The 13,014-nt window shown below is 41.9% G+C and overlaps 1 protein-coding gene across 1 annotated transcript in view; it reads right to left on the reverse strand.

Moving 5' to 3' along the window:
- Window positions 1-13,014, reverse strand: part of MCF2 (MCF.2 cell line derived transforming sequence) — a gene marked incomplete at its 3' end in the record, with an annotated part of 56,786 nt that overhangs the window by 12,312 nt on the left and 31,460 nt on the right. The window contains exons 8-21 of the mRNA XM_080352378.1: window positions 12,634-12,758; window positions 12,059-12,173; window positions 11,575-11,694; window positions 10,199-10,390; window positions 8,553-8,744; window positions 8,233-8,404; window positions 5,122-5,210; window positions 4,475-4,563; window positions 4,166-4,232; window positions 2,229-2,344; window positions 2,045-2,114; window positions 1,599-1,691; window positions 1,176-1,268; window positions 57-182 (exon numbers count right to left, since the gene is read on the reverse strand). Coding sequence (XP_080208504.1) covers window positions 57-182; window positions 1,176-1,268; window positions 1,599-1,691; window positions 2,045-2,114; window positions 2,229-2,344; window positions 4,166-4,232; window positions 4,475-4,563; window positions 5,122-5,210; window positions 8,233-8,404; window positions 8,553-8,744; window positions 10,199-10,390; window positions 11,575-11,694; window positions 12,059-12,173; window positions 12,634-12,758 — 1,659 coding nt within the window. The remainder of the gene's footprint in view (window positions 1-56; window positions 183-1,175; window positions 1,269-1,598; window positions 1,692-2,044; window positions 2,115-2,228; window positions 2,345-4,165; window positions 4,233-4,474; window positions 4,564-5,121; window positions 5,211-8,232; window positions 8,405-8,552; window positions 8,745-10,198; window positions 10,391-11,574; window positions 11,695-12,058; window positions 12,174-12,633; window positions 12,759-13,014) is intronic.

Raw genomic sequence — 13,014 nt, forward strand, 5'->3', positions numbered from 1 at the left:
TTCCTAGTGCATTATCTGAACTTGTGCAAGGTCTCTGATTACCCAGATCCACTCACATCATATCCTGTTATTGAAATCTGATGCATAGAGTCATTGACTGACTTTAGCAAATCCAGCATTGCAACTAGAGCTTCTTGAAGTTCCTGAACTCCATCACAGCTCGTGCTGTACTTTAGCAGCTCCTGAAAATAGAAATGGAAGAGCAGGTGTTTGCACTTGAACAAAGCAGACTTTTCCATCACACCCAAAGCTTCCAATGGCCAAGAGCAATCTATACTGCCTGAGTGGTTTTTGTTTGTTTTTGTTTTTTTCAGATGTCACTGGAAGAAAGACTCACTCTAAACCATAGTCAGCATAAGGTGTGGAACAAATCTCTGAAGCATGGCCCATTTTTCTTCTGTTTCATTAAGGAGGGTGTTAGGTTGTAGAATGGCATAACACCCATCTGACTTCTTTGTGTTGTGCTTTCTGCTTGGTAAGAAATGGGAAATAAGGCTCGGGTTTTCCATCAGCTGCCAATATGTAATATAGGATTTCAAATAAGGTTGCAGCAGATTGTCTTCAGAGTGGCAGACACAAGGAACAGATTTTACAAAATCCAGAGCCTTCGAGTCAATAAGCAGAAGACAGAGTTGGGAATTATACCCCTGATATAAAAATACTTTCATTTCAGATCTCCTCTGCCCACTTACAGCTTCTTGTGTTCTCATCCCTCATTCAAGAAGCTGGAAAGTGGGTTCAGAAGCCACCACCCCAGTCCTCTGTAAATCAGGAGTAACAGCACTGCCCTGCCTCAGAGAGGGGACACAAGGATAAATGCATTAAAGATTACAATCACTATAACAACCTGAGGAGATGTATCAATATAATATATTTCACTAATCATACTCTTATGATCATCTCTGGTTCAGTTTTCTTAGAACTGCTTCTGTCTTTTTGCATCCCTGATCAGATTCAGTCTTTCTTCCCATAAAAATGGCTTGTTAAAAAGCTCTAGTTCCTTTTTCAGGTGTGTGAATTTTCATCCTCACTGCAAGTCACTAAGAAGGGCCAAGATAAGCAACATGACATCTAAGACTTGGTGCTGATTTACAGGTAAACTCCAACTGAAAAATAAAACAAAATGGAAAACAAATCTATCTCCTGATGTCCTTTCAAAGCAGAATATGAAATACCTTCAGAAGTAACTGGTATTTTGTCAGGCGCTGCACTGGTTTGAGCAAATAGGAATCCAGTCCAAGTTTATGCTCTAATTTTCTTTGGCATTCCTGGAACAAAGCATTTAGATTAAGTAAGTTCTGCACCAACTATAAGTAGATATTCCAACAGCACGACTAGTATGGTTTGATGACTTTGATGATTTCATATAAAAATGTCATATAGCTCCTATAGCTACAGAAATTTTATAAAAACATGTAAAATGGTAGAATAGACCTGCCTTAAACCCTGTGTGTACAAGAATCTCCAACTTCTATTTTTGTAAGGTTTCCGTGCAATGGTAAACAGAATATACTGCAAAATCATAAGGTCCTGAGGAGGGTTTTTAGCATAACAGTGTCCCAGGATGATGCTTGCATTGGCAGGGACAACCCCCTCACCTGGAAGAAGGTGCTCTCAGAGCATTGCCTCCACAGGGACTCCGACCGGGGCTTGTTCTGGCAATATTTCTCATACATCTGGAAATCCTCTCGCTGTAAGGGAAGACAAAAAACAAATCACGCACATGCATGCAAACCTGCTGGGCAGCCAAATAAGGTGGATACCCGAACCATAAATTTGCTTTTATCTCTGCTGCTAACTGTAATATCTATAAGAAGCAGTAAGGAACCACAGCTGGTAATCACAGCAGACCACAGTGTAGTCGCAACTGCTGCTCTCCCCCATCTGCTGCTGGCCTTGCACCTGCGCTCCCTGCCTTGCTCTTGGTGTTGCATATCGGAAGCGTCTTACTCAACTGACATAACCGAGATGTTGCAGAATGTGACAAATCTGGAGAAACATTGGCCCTTCAAATCTGCTTTATATGTGAAAATGAGTCACCCACCCTGTCGAGGAAACAAAATCCCACTCTCTCGGGTGCTCCCAGACAGCTTTCCAGACTATGCAGGAAAATTCTGCAAGAGATGAGAGAAAAGACAAAATGCAGTGGTGAACATGGCACGGCTTTGGTATTTACTCATTATAGGAAATCGGTCTGATAAAAAGGGGAAATAGAGCCAGGATCGTACTTATTGTGGAAGTCGTATATCTCAGGCATGTTTCCGAAGAGGACATCCTTCCTGTTCCTGAGCACGGGAGGCATGAGGATGAGCATGGCGGGGTTGTCCATCTCAGCTCTGTAGCCCTGCAGGATGCAAAAGGAGCTCATTACTCAGATGGTAGAGCTTTGGCTTAGCATTTCCTCAAAGGTAGATGAAAAAGGGACATGAACAGACTTTCAGTACAATCTGCTTCATTTCAAAGGGCAATATCACTTTTATTTCTTTATGTTTGTCCCTGAAACCCTTGTCTTTCAGTCCCTGGGCATACAGTGGTTGTGGTCCAGCAGCAGATGGCTTGGGATGGCTCCCGTGGGGCTGGCCAGCACTGCGGAGATGCTCTCTGTTCACCAAAGGCAAATCACAGCCATGTTCTCCTCACCATGACCTGACTGTGGGAGAGGTCCCAGAGAAAAACTTGTCTGGGTTATATGACCATGGGACACAGGAGTGATGTGTTTGTATGGGGTATGCAGTTACACACGGCCTCAGGAGAAACAGTGCATGGCGTGACTTGTTACAAAACAGAGACAGCTTGAGATCAAATACCGAAATCAACGGGCTTCTTGCTCTTATATGAGACCTGATAAGCACCAGCATCTCATTCTTCTCAATGCCCCAGATTTTCCATCCTCTGTGGCTTCACTTGAAATCACAGCCTCCCAAACCAGGGAAGAGCTGGAAGGGACATCGCTGCACTACAAATTGTTGGGTGGAACTAGGAAACAGTGTAAAGCTGCCCTCAGTAACATCACATTGCTGCTCCTATCCAAAAACATTCACCAGATGTAGTAAACATCCTAACTGTGGGGTAGGAAGAAGGCACAGCCACAGCTCAGGACCATCAATACAAACAAGACATCAAGAAGGCCACTAGCCACAGCTCAGGCTGGCCACACTAGTCACCCGGCATTGCACAGAACCAAGGTCCTTTCAGCATGAGTAGCAAAAATATTTGCAAAAATGTATTCAGTATGTACAGCATACCTTCTTTGGCTTTCCAAATTAATCTCTCATACTACCTATGGTTGCCATCAGTATTCTTATACCAAGCAGGCATTTTGTAGCTGATGCAGTAGAAGATAAGTATCTGGAAAATTAGCCATTTATATTTAACCACTGCAAGCAGGCTTCCCTTTTTAAAGGAAATACTATTTTCAGAAAACTTAAGTCTACCTGTCAGTTTTTCTCTATCTAGACTTGATAGGCACAGTAATAAATCTGCACACCTGACAAGTGCTTTATCATGTAGAGTGTGGTTTAAAAACAACAAAAAAACCCCAACAATCAGTGCAGGGCAATTATGTGTAACTAGCTGCAGTTCAACAGATTTATGTCCTGCTTGCTCCTGGGTGAGAGAAATGCGAGGAGGAGAGCTATTAATATTTAACAGCCAACATGTTTCAGTCATCAGTAAGAATTATTTTGGAATAAAGCAGAAGTGTCTAAAATGGCAGCATGAGAAATTAAAATCTGTTTCCTAAACAAATGTGCTTTATACGTTCACGAGCTTCACAGTATTGAGACAGAATTCTCCTAAGGATAAAATACAAGCTTCTTTCTTTTGTCTCCAAAAGGTAAAAGGAATTAGGGAACAGTTAAAAACAACAGCTTTTTGTACATTTTTCCAGGCACTGATAAAACTAATTACTAGTGCTTTTGTGTACAAACAGAAGGCTTCTCCCTCATTCTAGATGAAAAGTTCATTCTGACACCAACTGTTCCTGCAGATGCCTCCAACGAAGAAAAGCAAGGGAGAAGACCTGAAAACTTATGACTAGTTTGGGATCTGACAGTTCGGTAGCAACCTGTCCCATCACATTTTTGCTTAGTTTAACAGAGTGGCAAGTGCCCTTTTGTACAAGTCACCAGGGAACAGTAATGAACAACCTGAAGAAGTCACTCACCGTCAAAACAGTGAAGAGTTCTTCTACGTACACTCTCTCTGTTTCTATAAGCTCATTTATGACATGGCTAAAATAACAATTAAAAAAAAAGAATGTTATTTTTATGTCTGTAAAAAATCCACAGGCAATCAGTGCAGTTCAACAAACCCAAAACCAGTGCAGTCTCATTAACAGCCAACACAGGGATGATAAAACAGGCAAAAGCACAAGAGATGGCACCCAGGTCAGGCTGGAGGAACACAAAGGTGGGGTAAGGACTGGTCAGCAATAAACATCATTTTGAGTAATGTACACAGGGTGAAAGCTTACCCTTTTAGTATATCTAAGTTGTCATCACTGTCTGATATAAAATATTGCAAGGAATTCCGTTTTTCCTGATAGTCGTGCATGACTTCGATCTGGAAGAGAAGTGGGATGCACTGGGAAGAGCTGCCTGGAGGTCACTGCAGAGGCAGGACCAGCCCAGCTCCGGGTGTCGGCATGGTAACTCTTTGGGGAAGGATAAAACACACTTCTATTTCAGAAATCCTTTGTGACACAAAACTTTAAAAGTGCAGAGCATATAATGGGCAGACAAATATCCCCAGAAATTACTCTGCCACATAAAATCTGCAAATACTGGTAACATGTTTCATTAGTGTAGAGACTAGAGAAGAGTTTCCACAAGGGAAATATCTGTAGATGTAGAGTTTTCCTAATACACATCACTGTTATGCAAAGAACAAGCTCGGGGAATAACATGCAGGAAATTGATTTCTGTGACTTGCAAAAACAATCCAAGATAGATCTCAGGTGCTGGACTAATCCAACTAAAACTTAGGGATATGAAAAACTATTTTATTAAAAAAAGGGAAAAAATAGCATCCTCAAATCCAAAGGTGAAGTACAATCAATTTTAGAAGGGTTTCATTTTTTCAGTGTATAAAATTCATTCAGATTTCATGAATCATTTTTACCTTGCGAGAACTTGGAGTCTTTCTTGATGTTTTCTTCCCAGGGAGAGAGAGATCAAACGAAAATTTCAAACTGGAATTAAAATCCACACCTTGGGTAGAAAAAAACATAATTACATAACGTACATCTATAGTGAAGGAGATGGTTCAGACAGAAACTAACGAGTCACAAAGAAGAATAGGATACATTTTAAAAATGAATATTTAGGTAGCTAATGCTACAAGCAAACTGACAAAATAAAGGGTATCTCAAACAACAATACTGAATACCAAATAACACAAGTCACACTAATGGTCATAAAGGCCATAAAGTAAAAAGTAATCAGAAAAAAAAGAAAGTCCATTAAGTGAATACTCTAATCAAAACTTAATTAAGTCTGTGAAGCCTGTGCAAATGATAGAAAACAATTAAATCAAATAAACTACCAAAAGAAATATCACCTACTAGGACACAATTTTAAAGTCCTTTTAGGAACACAGGGTAAGATGCTCAGGTGGTATAAGCCATTCCTCCACCTTGAAAGAATTTATTGATCATGTCAGTAAATAATTACAAGTTGTAATACTTTGGGTTAAAGAGGTAAACTGGAAGTTTAAAAATAAGACATCCATCTCCCCAACAATATATATGTCATCTTTCCAGTACTTCTTACTCCTGAATAGTCCGTAGGACAATTCTTCACAGAAAGGGTCTTTTCCCCAACGTGAATGGCAAAAATGAATTTCTCCCACATCGTGCTGACTCCAGCCTCAGTGACAGCTCCACGTGCCAGGCTGCAACCCCAAACTCTGAGACGGACCAAAAATTAACACGTTCTGATGTGCAATGCTCACCTCGTTTACACATAGAAAAAAAGAGGCAAGCAGACTAATGAACTATCTTTCCATTACGGTGTAAAAAGTATCGCAACACAGATAAATGCAGCAGCAGCTGTGTCTAGATCAAAGTTTTGAACAGTGCTGACACCGAAAGAGCTACTTGTGCAACACGGAAGATGTAAGGAACAAAATAAATGCAGAAAAGTGCAAACCCACACAGAGAGCAGGGACCCCATCTTCAGATGGGGCTGCTTAAGTTATTACGTATTATCATACCAAGAGGAGGTTTAAGGCCCACTTGTTAACACCCCGAATGAGGAAGGACAGGGATCTGGATGCTGGGGAGCAGATCAGAAGAGTGTGTGGGGCGTGACCCACCATGGACCAGAAGAAACAAGGACTTCCCAGTGGTCCTACTGGGAGACTCCCACTGGGATGAAGGGAACGTGGATGAAAAGTTGGATTGGAGATGGTCACTGGCTACAGCTTGATGTTTTGTTGTGAGAGTGAGTTTACTCCAGCCCTCCGGCTCCACCATACCACTTCTACACACCTTGCTATGCTTTATGGCTCAGGATGGGAGAGGTTTACTCTTTTTTCCCCAAAAAAAGTGGTTTCAAAATTAGAGCCTCATTTATCAGACAAGCTTCAAATCCAAGGCTAAGATGAAAGAGGAAGCATCTGTCCTCAGACAGAAAAAGAAGTAGGGGAGGGGGACGAAAGAAAGGAACAGAGGACAAGAGTAATGCACTCAGAGGTGGTTTGCTTTCAATCCACACCACAAACTCATCCATCTCAGAGCTCTCTCAGCAGAGCCCAGCATGCGGCTTTGACACTGCACATTATGCCAGCAGGCCTGCAGTATTTTGATGCTTTCTGTCAAACAGAGGCCTTATTAAAAAGCTCTCTTGGCACAATCTATTCAAAGAGAAGCCTTTTGTCTTTCCCCACTTGCTAGCTGTGCTCATTTCAACACACTTGATCATCCCTTTCAGGAAAAGGATTAATGGAGAATACCTGTGCTTGCAGGTAACTGAGCCTTTGCTAGAAAAACATTCATTCCGCAAAGGAATGAAACAAATCCAACTGATTGATGATGGTGTCACAACATCCCATGGAGGTGGCCACCCATTTACCCCTACTCTTTAAGACAATAATTCCTCCTTAACACTTGTCTATTTCTAGAAAGCTGGAAAAGTTACATGAGGTAAAATGGGCAATACTGAGCTTTTTCCTAGTTGAGGGAAAGGGGTTCAGAGAGCAGTGTGATCTAGTGAAGGCAGCATCAGCCTGGAGAAAAGGAACTTTTGGCTTTGCTTCACTGGCCTGCATCTTGAGTCGCTAAGTTCCCCACACTGTGTCCAGCTTCATTCCCATCCCTCCACTAGCTTGAGTTTTTACATTAGTCACCCCTTGAACTGGAGCCACTTGTACTGTTTGCATGGCACCTGCTACAATTCACTATAACCAATATTCATTAATTCATCGTAAAAATTTTGTGTTAAAACACAAATGTTTAATTGCTTTATACAGTCAGATCACTGAATTTAATATTCCAACATAACTTAGCATGTCCCTCGTTTAAAATACATGGATTTTACTTTGGAATACTTTTAATTCTGATACATACAGGGCTGCCAAGGATGGAATTTTTAATGTTATCATTTAAAGCTTACATTGTGCCAGACCCCATTATCACAATCAAAGCAGAACACTCAGCGACCTCAGTTCAACCAGAATTTGTACCTTTATGGGCATTAATTATTCCACAATTGGGATTTAAGGAAGACATTCTCAAGGAATCAAAGGGAGTTAAAGCATCCAGCTCATTTCTGTTCATGAGATTTGAGCTCCTCATTTCTCCAAACTCCTTTACAAACATCAGTCTAACTCTATATCAGTTCCAGCTCAAGTCAGTTATGGAGACTGACAAAGAGAACAAATTTATAAACTTTGCCCTTTTTCCCCTTTAGTACTAATTCACCATTTTTCAGCCCAGTAGGATGCCAGTAAAACAGAACTAGAAGGATGTGCTGTTTACAGATCTCTTTTTTTCACTGAGTAAGAAGTGAAAATAAATACCAAGCAACCAGCCCCATTCTTCACACAGGTATGGGGAGCTAGACACAAAAATTGGAAAGATAATAAATCATCTCATATGCATTTAGCATCATACAACAACTCTGTATCAGCCATCGAGGTCTAGTTGCTTTCTCAAAATCATCCTTAGCCTTACTCTTCCTGCCTCAAAGCAATATTATCATCTGAAAATACCATAAACTTAAAATACTTTACCATGTTTAGGAGAGAATAATGGTGATTTTGATCTTGGTGGATTTTCTGGCCGAGGGGCTACTAACTGGACAGGTCGCACGTGTTTATCCAACAGTTTCTTGAAGCAAGACTGACGATTCTCAAACATGCTTCGAACATTTTCAAGCTTGACCTGCACCGACTGTATCTGGCACTGCAGAGTGAAAAAGACTCCCGCGATCAAATAACTACCATTATTTTGTACTTTGACCCAAAACAGAGGACTACAAAGCTGACAACACTGCAATGCAGGCTGATCTCACTTTTAACTTGTGTAACAAGGAGCAGGAGGGGTTGCTTACCTTCAATTCAGATGTTAAGACTGACTCAAAATCATAGTGTAGGGCTTGGGGATCATAGTTTAAGTAGGCTGAAGAGCTTTCAAGAAATCTTTCTATGTCCTGGAGAGCTTTCTGAGCGCCTTCTTTAGACTGGCACTTGTCCATCTGCTGGTTGGCGAGCAGGTAAGCACCTTCATCACAGCACTGCAGAGCCTGGAAACAGCACAGTGCAAACACAGGGAGTGAGACCGTCAGCATCATCCCAACCGAATCAAGGTTCCCATGAGGAATACCATTTACTGGATCTGTATCTTCAACACGGAGATAATTATAGCTCCTCAAGAGTTCAGCAGCTATTGCATCCTGATTAGAAAGTAGAAAGGCCACATTTTTTCTGGAGGGTGACTGCAGTGCTCAACATACCCAGCCAAGTTGTGCTCCCACTTGTACCTGGATAAAACCAGCAGTATAACTGGCACAGAAGCACTATTTAGTGCATACTTGAAACAAATGATAAGCAAATCTTTATTTATCCAACTCAGAAAGCTGAAAGGGGCACTACAGAGTTCATGACGAGACAGGAGGGTTTCTTGAGATAAATGCCTGACTCAGCAGAAACCTGAACTGTGAGGAATGATCAAAGTAATTGCATTCATGGTTTTGCTTTGTTTTGTTTTTTAAATAAAATTAAATTATTTAAAATCGCAGTTTAAAAATCTGCTTTGAAAATGCACAGGTACTAGCTGAGCACCAGCCTCGGGTTCAGCTGGCACTCACATTGAGAAGATGCTGCAGCCAAGAACAACAGAGGAGCTCCAGTGTGATGGGCTGGGAAGGGAGATTGTGGAGAGCAGGACCACAGTGTGCTCCAGCAGAGCTCATGGGCTAGACCACTAGCAGCAGCCACGACTACAAGCAGCCCAGAAGAGGACACTGCCCTGCAGCTGAGACGCTGCTGAGGAATCATCCGTCCCCACAGATTAATGCAATATTGAAGTGGAGCACAAAGATAAAAAAAAATAAGTTCCCTAGCCCTCCAAAACAGTGAAATAGAACAGGGTCAGACTTTGCTGCCTCTCTTAAAGGCCTCAAGCATCTTATACTCATGTGCCTTCTGGCCTAATTAACGTGAATTTTCCTAAATGAATTTTTGATGCTGATTAAGATATCAAAGAGCGTTGGAGCCACATGACTCCACTTCCATGCTAGCACACAGCAGCTGTGCCTATCTACCAATCTGTCACCTTATTTTACAGTCAGTTATGTTCATTCTTAATAAATTGCTAAGAAAAAAAAAAGACTCGAGTTTATCCAAAAGCATTACCTCTATTGCACTGAGTAGGAAAACCTCAAAAGTCAATTAATACATGGATGGAGCACAAAAGCATGACCAACAGCAGCAGCTGAACTTTAGTGTTCTGAATCACCCTCTGCAGATGCCCACTTATTTCTGCTGACTATTCACAATGCTAGCAGATATCTGTTTGCTAACTTAACCAGCTAAGTCAGGGGCGAAGCACTCCTCCAGCCTCTGGGGAACAACTCCTACCATGAACTGCTGCAGCAAAGCTGCAAATTTCAGGTGCTTCCAGCTATGAAGTAGAGACGCTAAACCCACGGAGAAGCTAACTATCTACTTCTCAGGGCACCGTGTCTCTGAACTCTACCTGCTGAAGGTGGGTGTGAAGATCCAAGGTCTTCTGCAGTCGCATCTGCTTCCTTTTGATCTCATCAGACAAGACATCGGAATGGTGCCGCAGCTCGTTGCATTGCTGGCAGATTAAGTTGAGTGCGTAGTGATGATTTGCTGCTAGCTGGTGTCCGTGTAGTATCACCACCTGAGCCTTCCCTATCAGATCCTTCAGTGAAAGGAAGAGAATGGATTGCACTCTTACTGAAATAATGCCAAAATATCTACATATAACAACATGCACTTTCTCGTCTTACCAGATGTCAGGTACCCAAGGAGATGACTGCCATTAGGAGTAGCCAGAATGGGTGGCTTATGCAGGATAAAATGGCACCCATGATCTGGGAAAAAAAACTTTTGCTATCCAAAAGGAGGATGAAGAAGGACACAATATTTCACCAAACTAGCAATGCTGCGAATGGCTGCTGACAACGTGTTGCTGCCGTCTCCAGAAACTGCACTCTGAAAAAACTGCAGCTGATATCCATTTTAGCTACACTATGCTCATCAGCATGAAAGGGAATTTGAGTAGTTAAGGTTTATGGTGAAAACAAACCAGGTCCTTTGCAGCAAAGCTTCATGCAAAGAACACATTATGCAGTCTGCACATCTTGGTCGGTGTAATGGTTACGTGCCCTCCAGGGTTGGCTTTGCGCTGGCACTGCTGCCCTGTCTCCCCCTATCTGCCTGGCCTCTGGTTCCTCCTCCCTCTCTCCACAAACATTTCTTCCAAATGGCCAAAAAGCCTTAGACCTTTCCCCTAGGACTCTTATTTTCAAGGAAGCCTCTGCAGGTTATGTCCAGATCCCTCAGGATTTCTCCACCGACCTGGCCCATTTGCCAAGCACATCCCCTTACAGAGGTCACATTCTCAGTTGGGCTCCTGTGAATCCTCTCTCTTCATTCTTCTTTTCCATACACATCTTAGTCTTCATCCATATGTTATGTTCAAATTGCAGATATGTCAAGATAGCAACTTTTTGGCTCCTCCATGTGCCTGGTAACAAGTCTCTGCCTATTAGCACTGCTAAAGCATTTAACATATAAATAATTCTTCTTCCAGCTCATTAACTCCCACGCCTCCCCTATGTTCAGACATTTATCTGTTCTGGATTTTCATAGTGGCTCAGCAATTTATTTTAACCGTGATAATTAAATACCCTGTTCCTGGCTTTCAGAGTGATCACAGTGTTGCTGCGCAGAGCTAAGACGTGAAATCAATCCTTTTGTGCAGCCACTTATGAACAAATTACACCAGAACCAGGTAATTTCAGAAAAAAAAGCTCCTACCACAAATATAGAATGTACCTCTTACATTTCATTAGTGCCTCTTTCTGTGAAAGATTATCTCACCTGAGCCATACCATCAAAATGACCCAAGTCCTTGAGCCTCTGTTTTACTTGGGGGACACTGTCGCCAGTGTCAGGCAGCTCCGCTTGCTGACCCATTAAAAATTCAATGGCATTCTTGACCTAGACATAAAGAAGAAGACTGCTGCAAAAGGATACAAAGCACAGGCAGAAAATCATTCTCAGACCAAAATTAATCACACTTTAGCCAAGACTGCTAAATCCAATAATAAAACTAGCGTCCAAGAACTAATTTCTAAATTTGAAGATGCTCTATCAGCAAAACCTATGCGACTGCAGGGCAGTGATACCTTAATTAGCTCTGAATGAGGAAGCACAGTGGTCTCCCCCAAGTTAGCTAGCTCTGCCAGAGCCAAGGAACAGTAGCATAAATTAAACACTCTAAAAATAAAAGCATAAAAACTTTTCTCCTCTTGTTTTCATCTCCAACTCTTCCTTCTGCCAAAAGAAGTGCATCTGATCATACCTCCTGAAAACTCTGCTCAAACTTCCACAGTTGTAAATACTGCTCCATTTTTAACTGATGTTTTTCCCAGAAGCCATCAAAAGCAGTCTCCATCTCACGCAGCTGACCAAGCAACCTTCAGTGTAGAAAAAGGATAGGATTGGAACATGATTTGCAAATAGAGGACAAGTAGAGATGGACAAGCTCATCTATTCAGGTCCTCTGAAGCCAAGTTCATGACATCTATGTATGACTTGTGAAGGTCTCAGAGAGAATTTTAATAAAATCATCACTGCCAACGAAGGCACCTTTGTGAAGCAGTTGTTGCTATCTCCATTTGTCTGAATAATACCCAGGAGCCTTGCATGGGAGAACTCTGTGTCTGCTCCACAGCTTCACCATATCAATGGGGAAAAAAATCAGAGCAGGTCAGTTATTTGACAGAAATCACCCAGCAGTTTGACGGGTCTGAAGCAAAACTCTGGTATCTTTGTCTTTACCTATTTGACAGGTGACCTAAACAACACATCTACCCTTAAATGACTTGAGTGTTTTCACTCAAAAAATCAGGCAAATTAGGAACACAGTGCACTCACCGATTCACAGTCTCCCAGTCCCCAGGCCTCTCGTGGTGCTGGTCCTGACTGCATTCCTCAGAGTCAGGCTCTTCAAAACTGCTCAAAAGCAAGTTTCCCTCTTTTGTGACTGCTGTAATATCTTCCTGTATAATGCAAAACATTTTCGATTCAGGCTATTTTTGTTAGGTAGGGAAAAGTCATTCCATGTTTCTCCTGCCTTAGTTTCCCTGTATGAAATGAAGCACCAGTATCCACCAGAGCAAAGGACTCTCAGCAGATGTTTTAGCCACTTTAACATGGGGTTAGCCCTTGAAGCTAGAGAAGGCTGAACTATGGAGTGGTCATCAGGCTGGGTGCAAACTGGCATGCATGAAAATATCAGGCCACAAAATTATTCAA

Source organism: Nesoenas mayeri, assembly GCF_963082525.1.
Source record: "Nesoenas mayeri genome assembly, chromosome: 13".
In the NCBI taxonomy this organism is placed as follows: Eukaryota; Metazoa; Chordata; class Aves; order Columbiformes; family Columbidae; genus Nesoenas; species Nesoenas mayeri.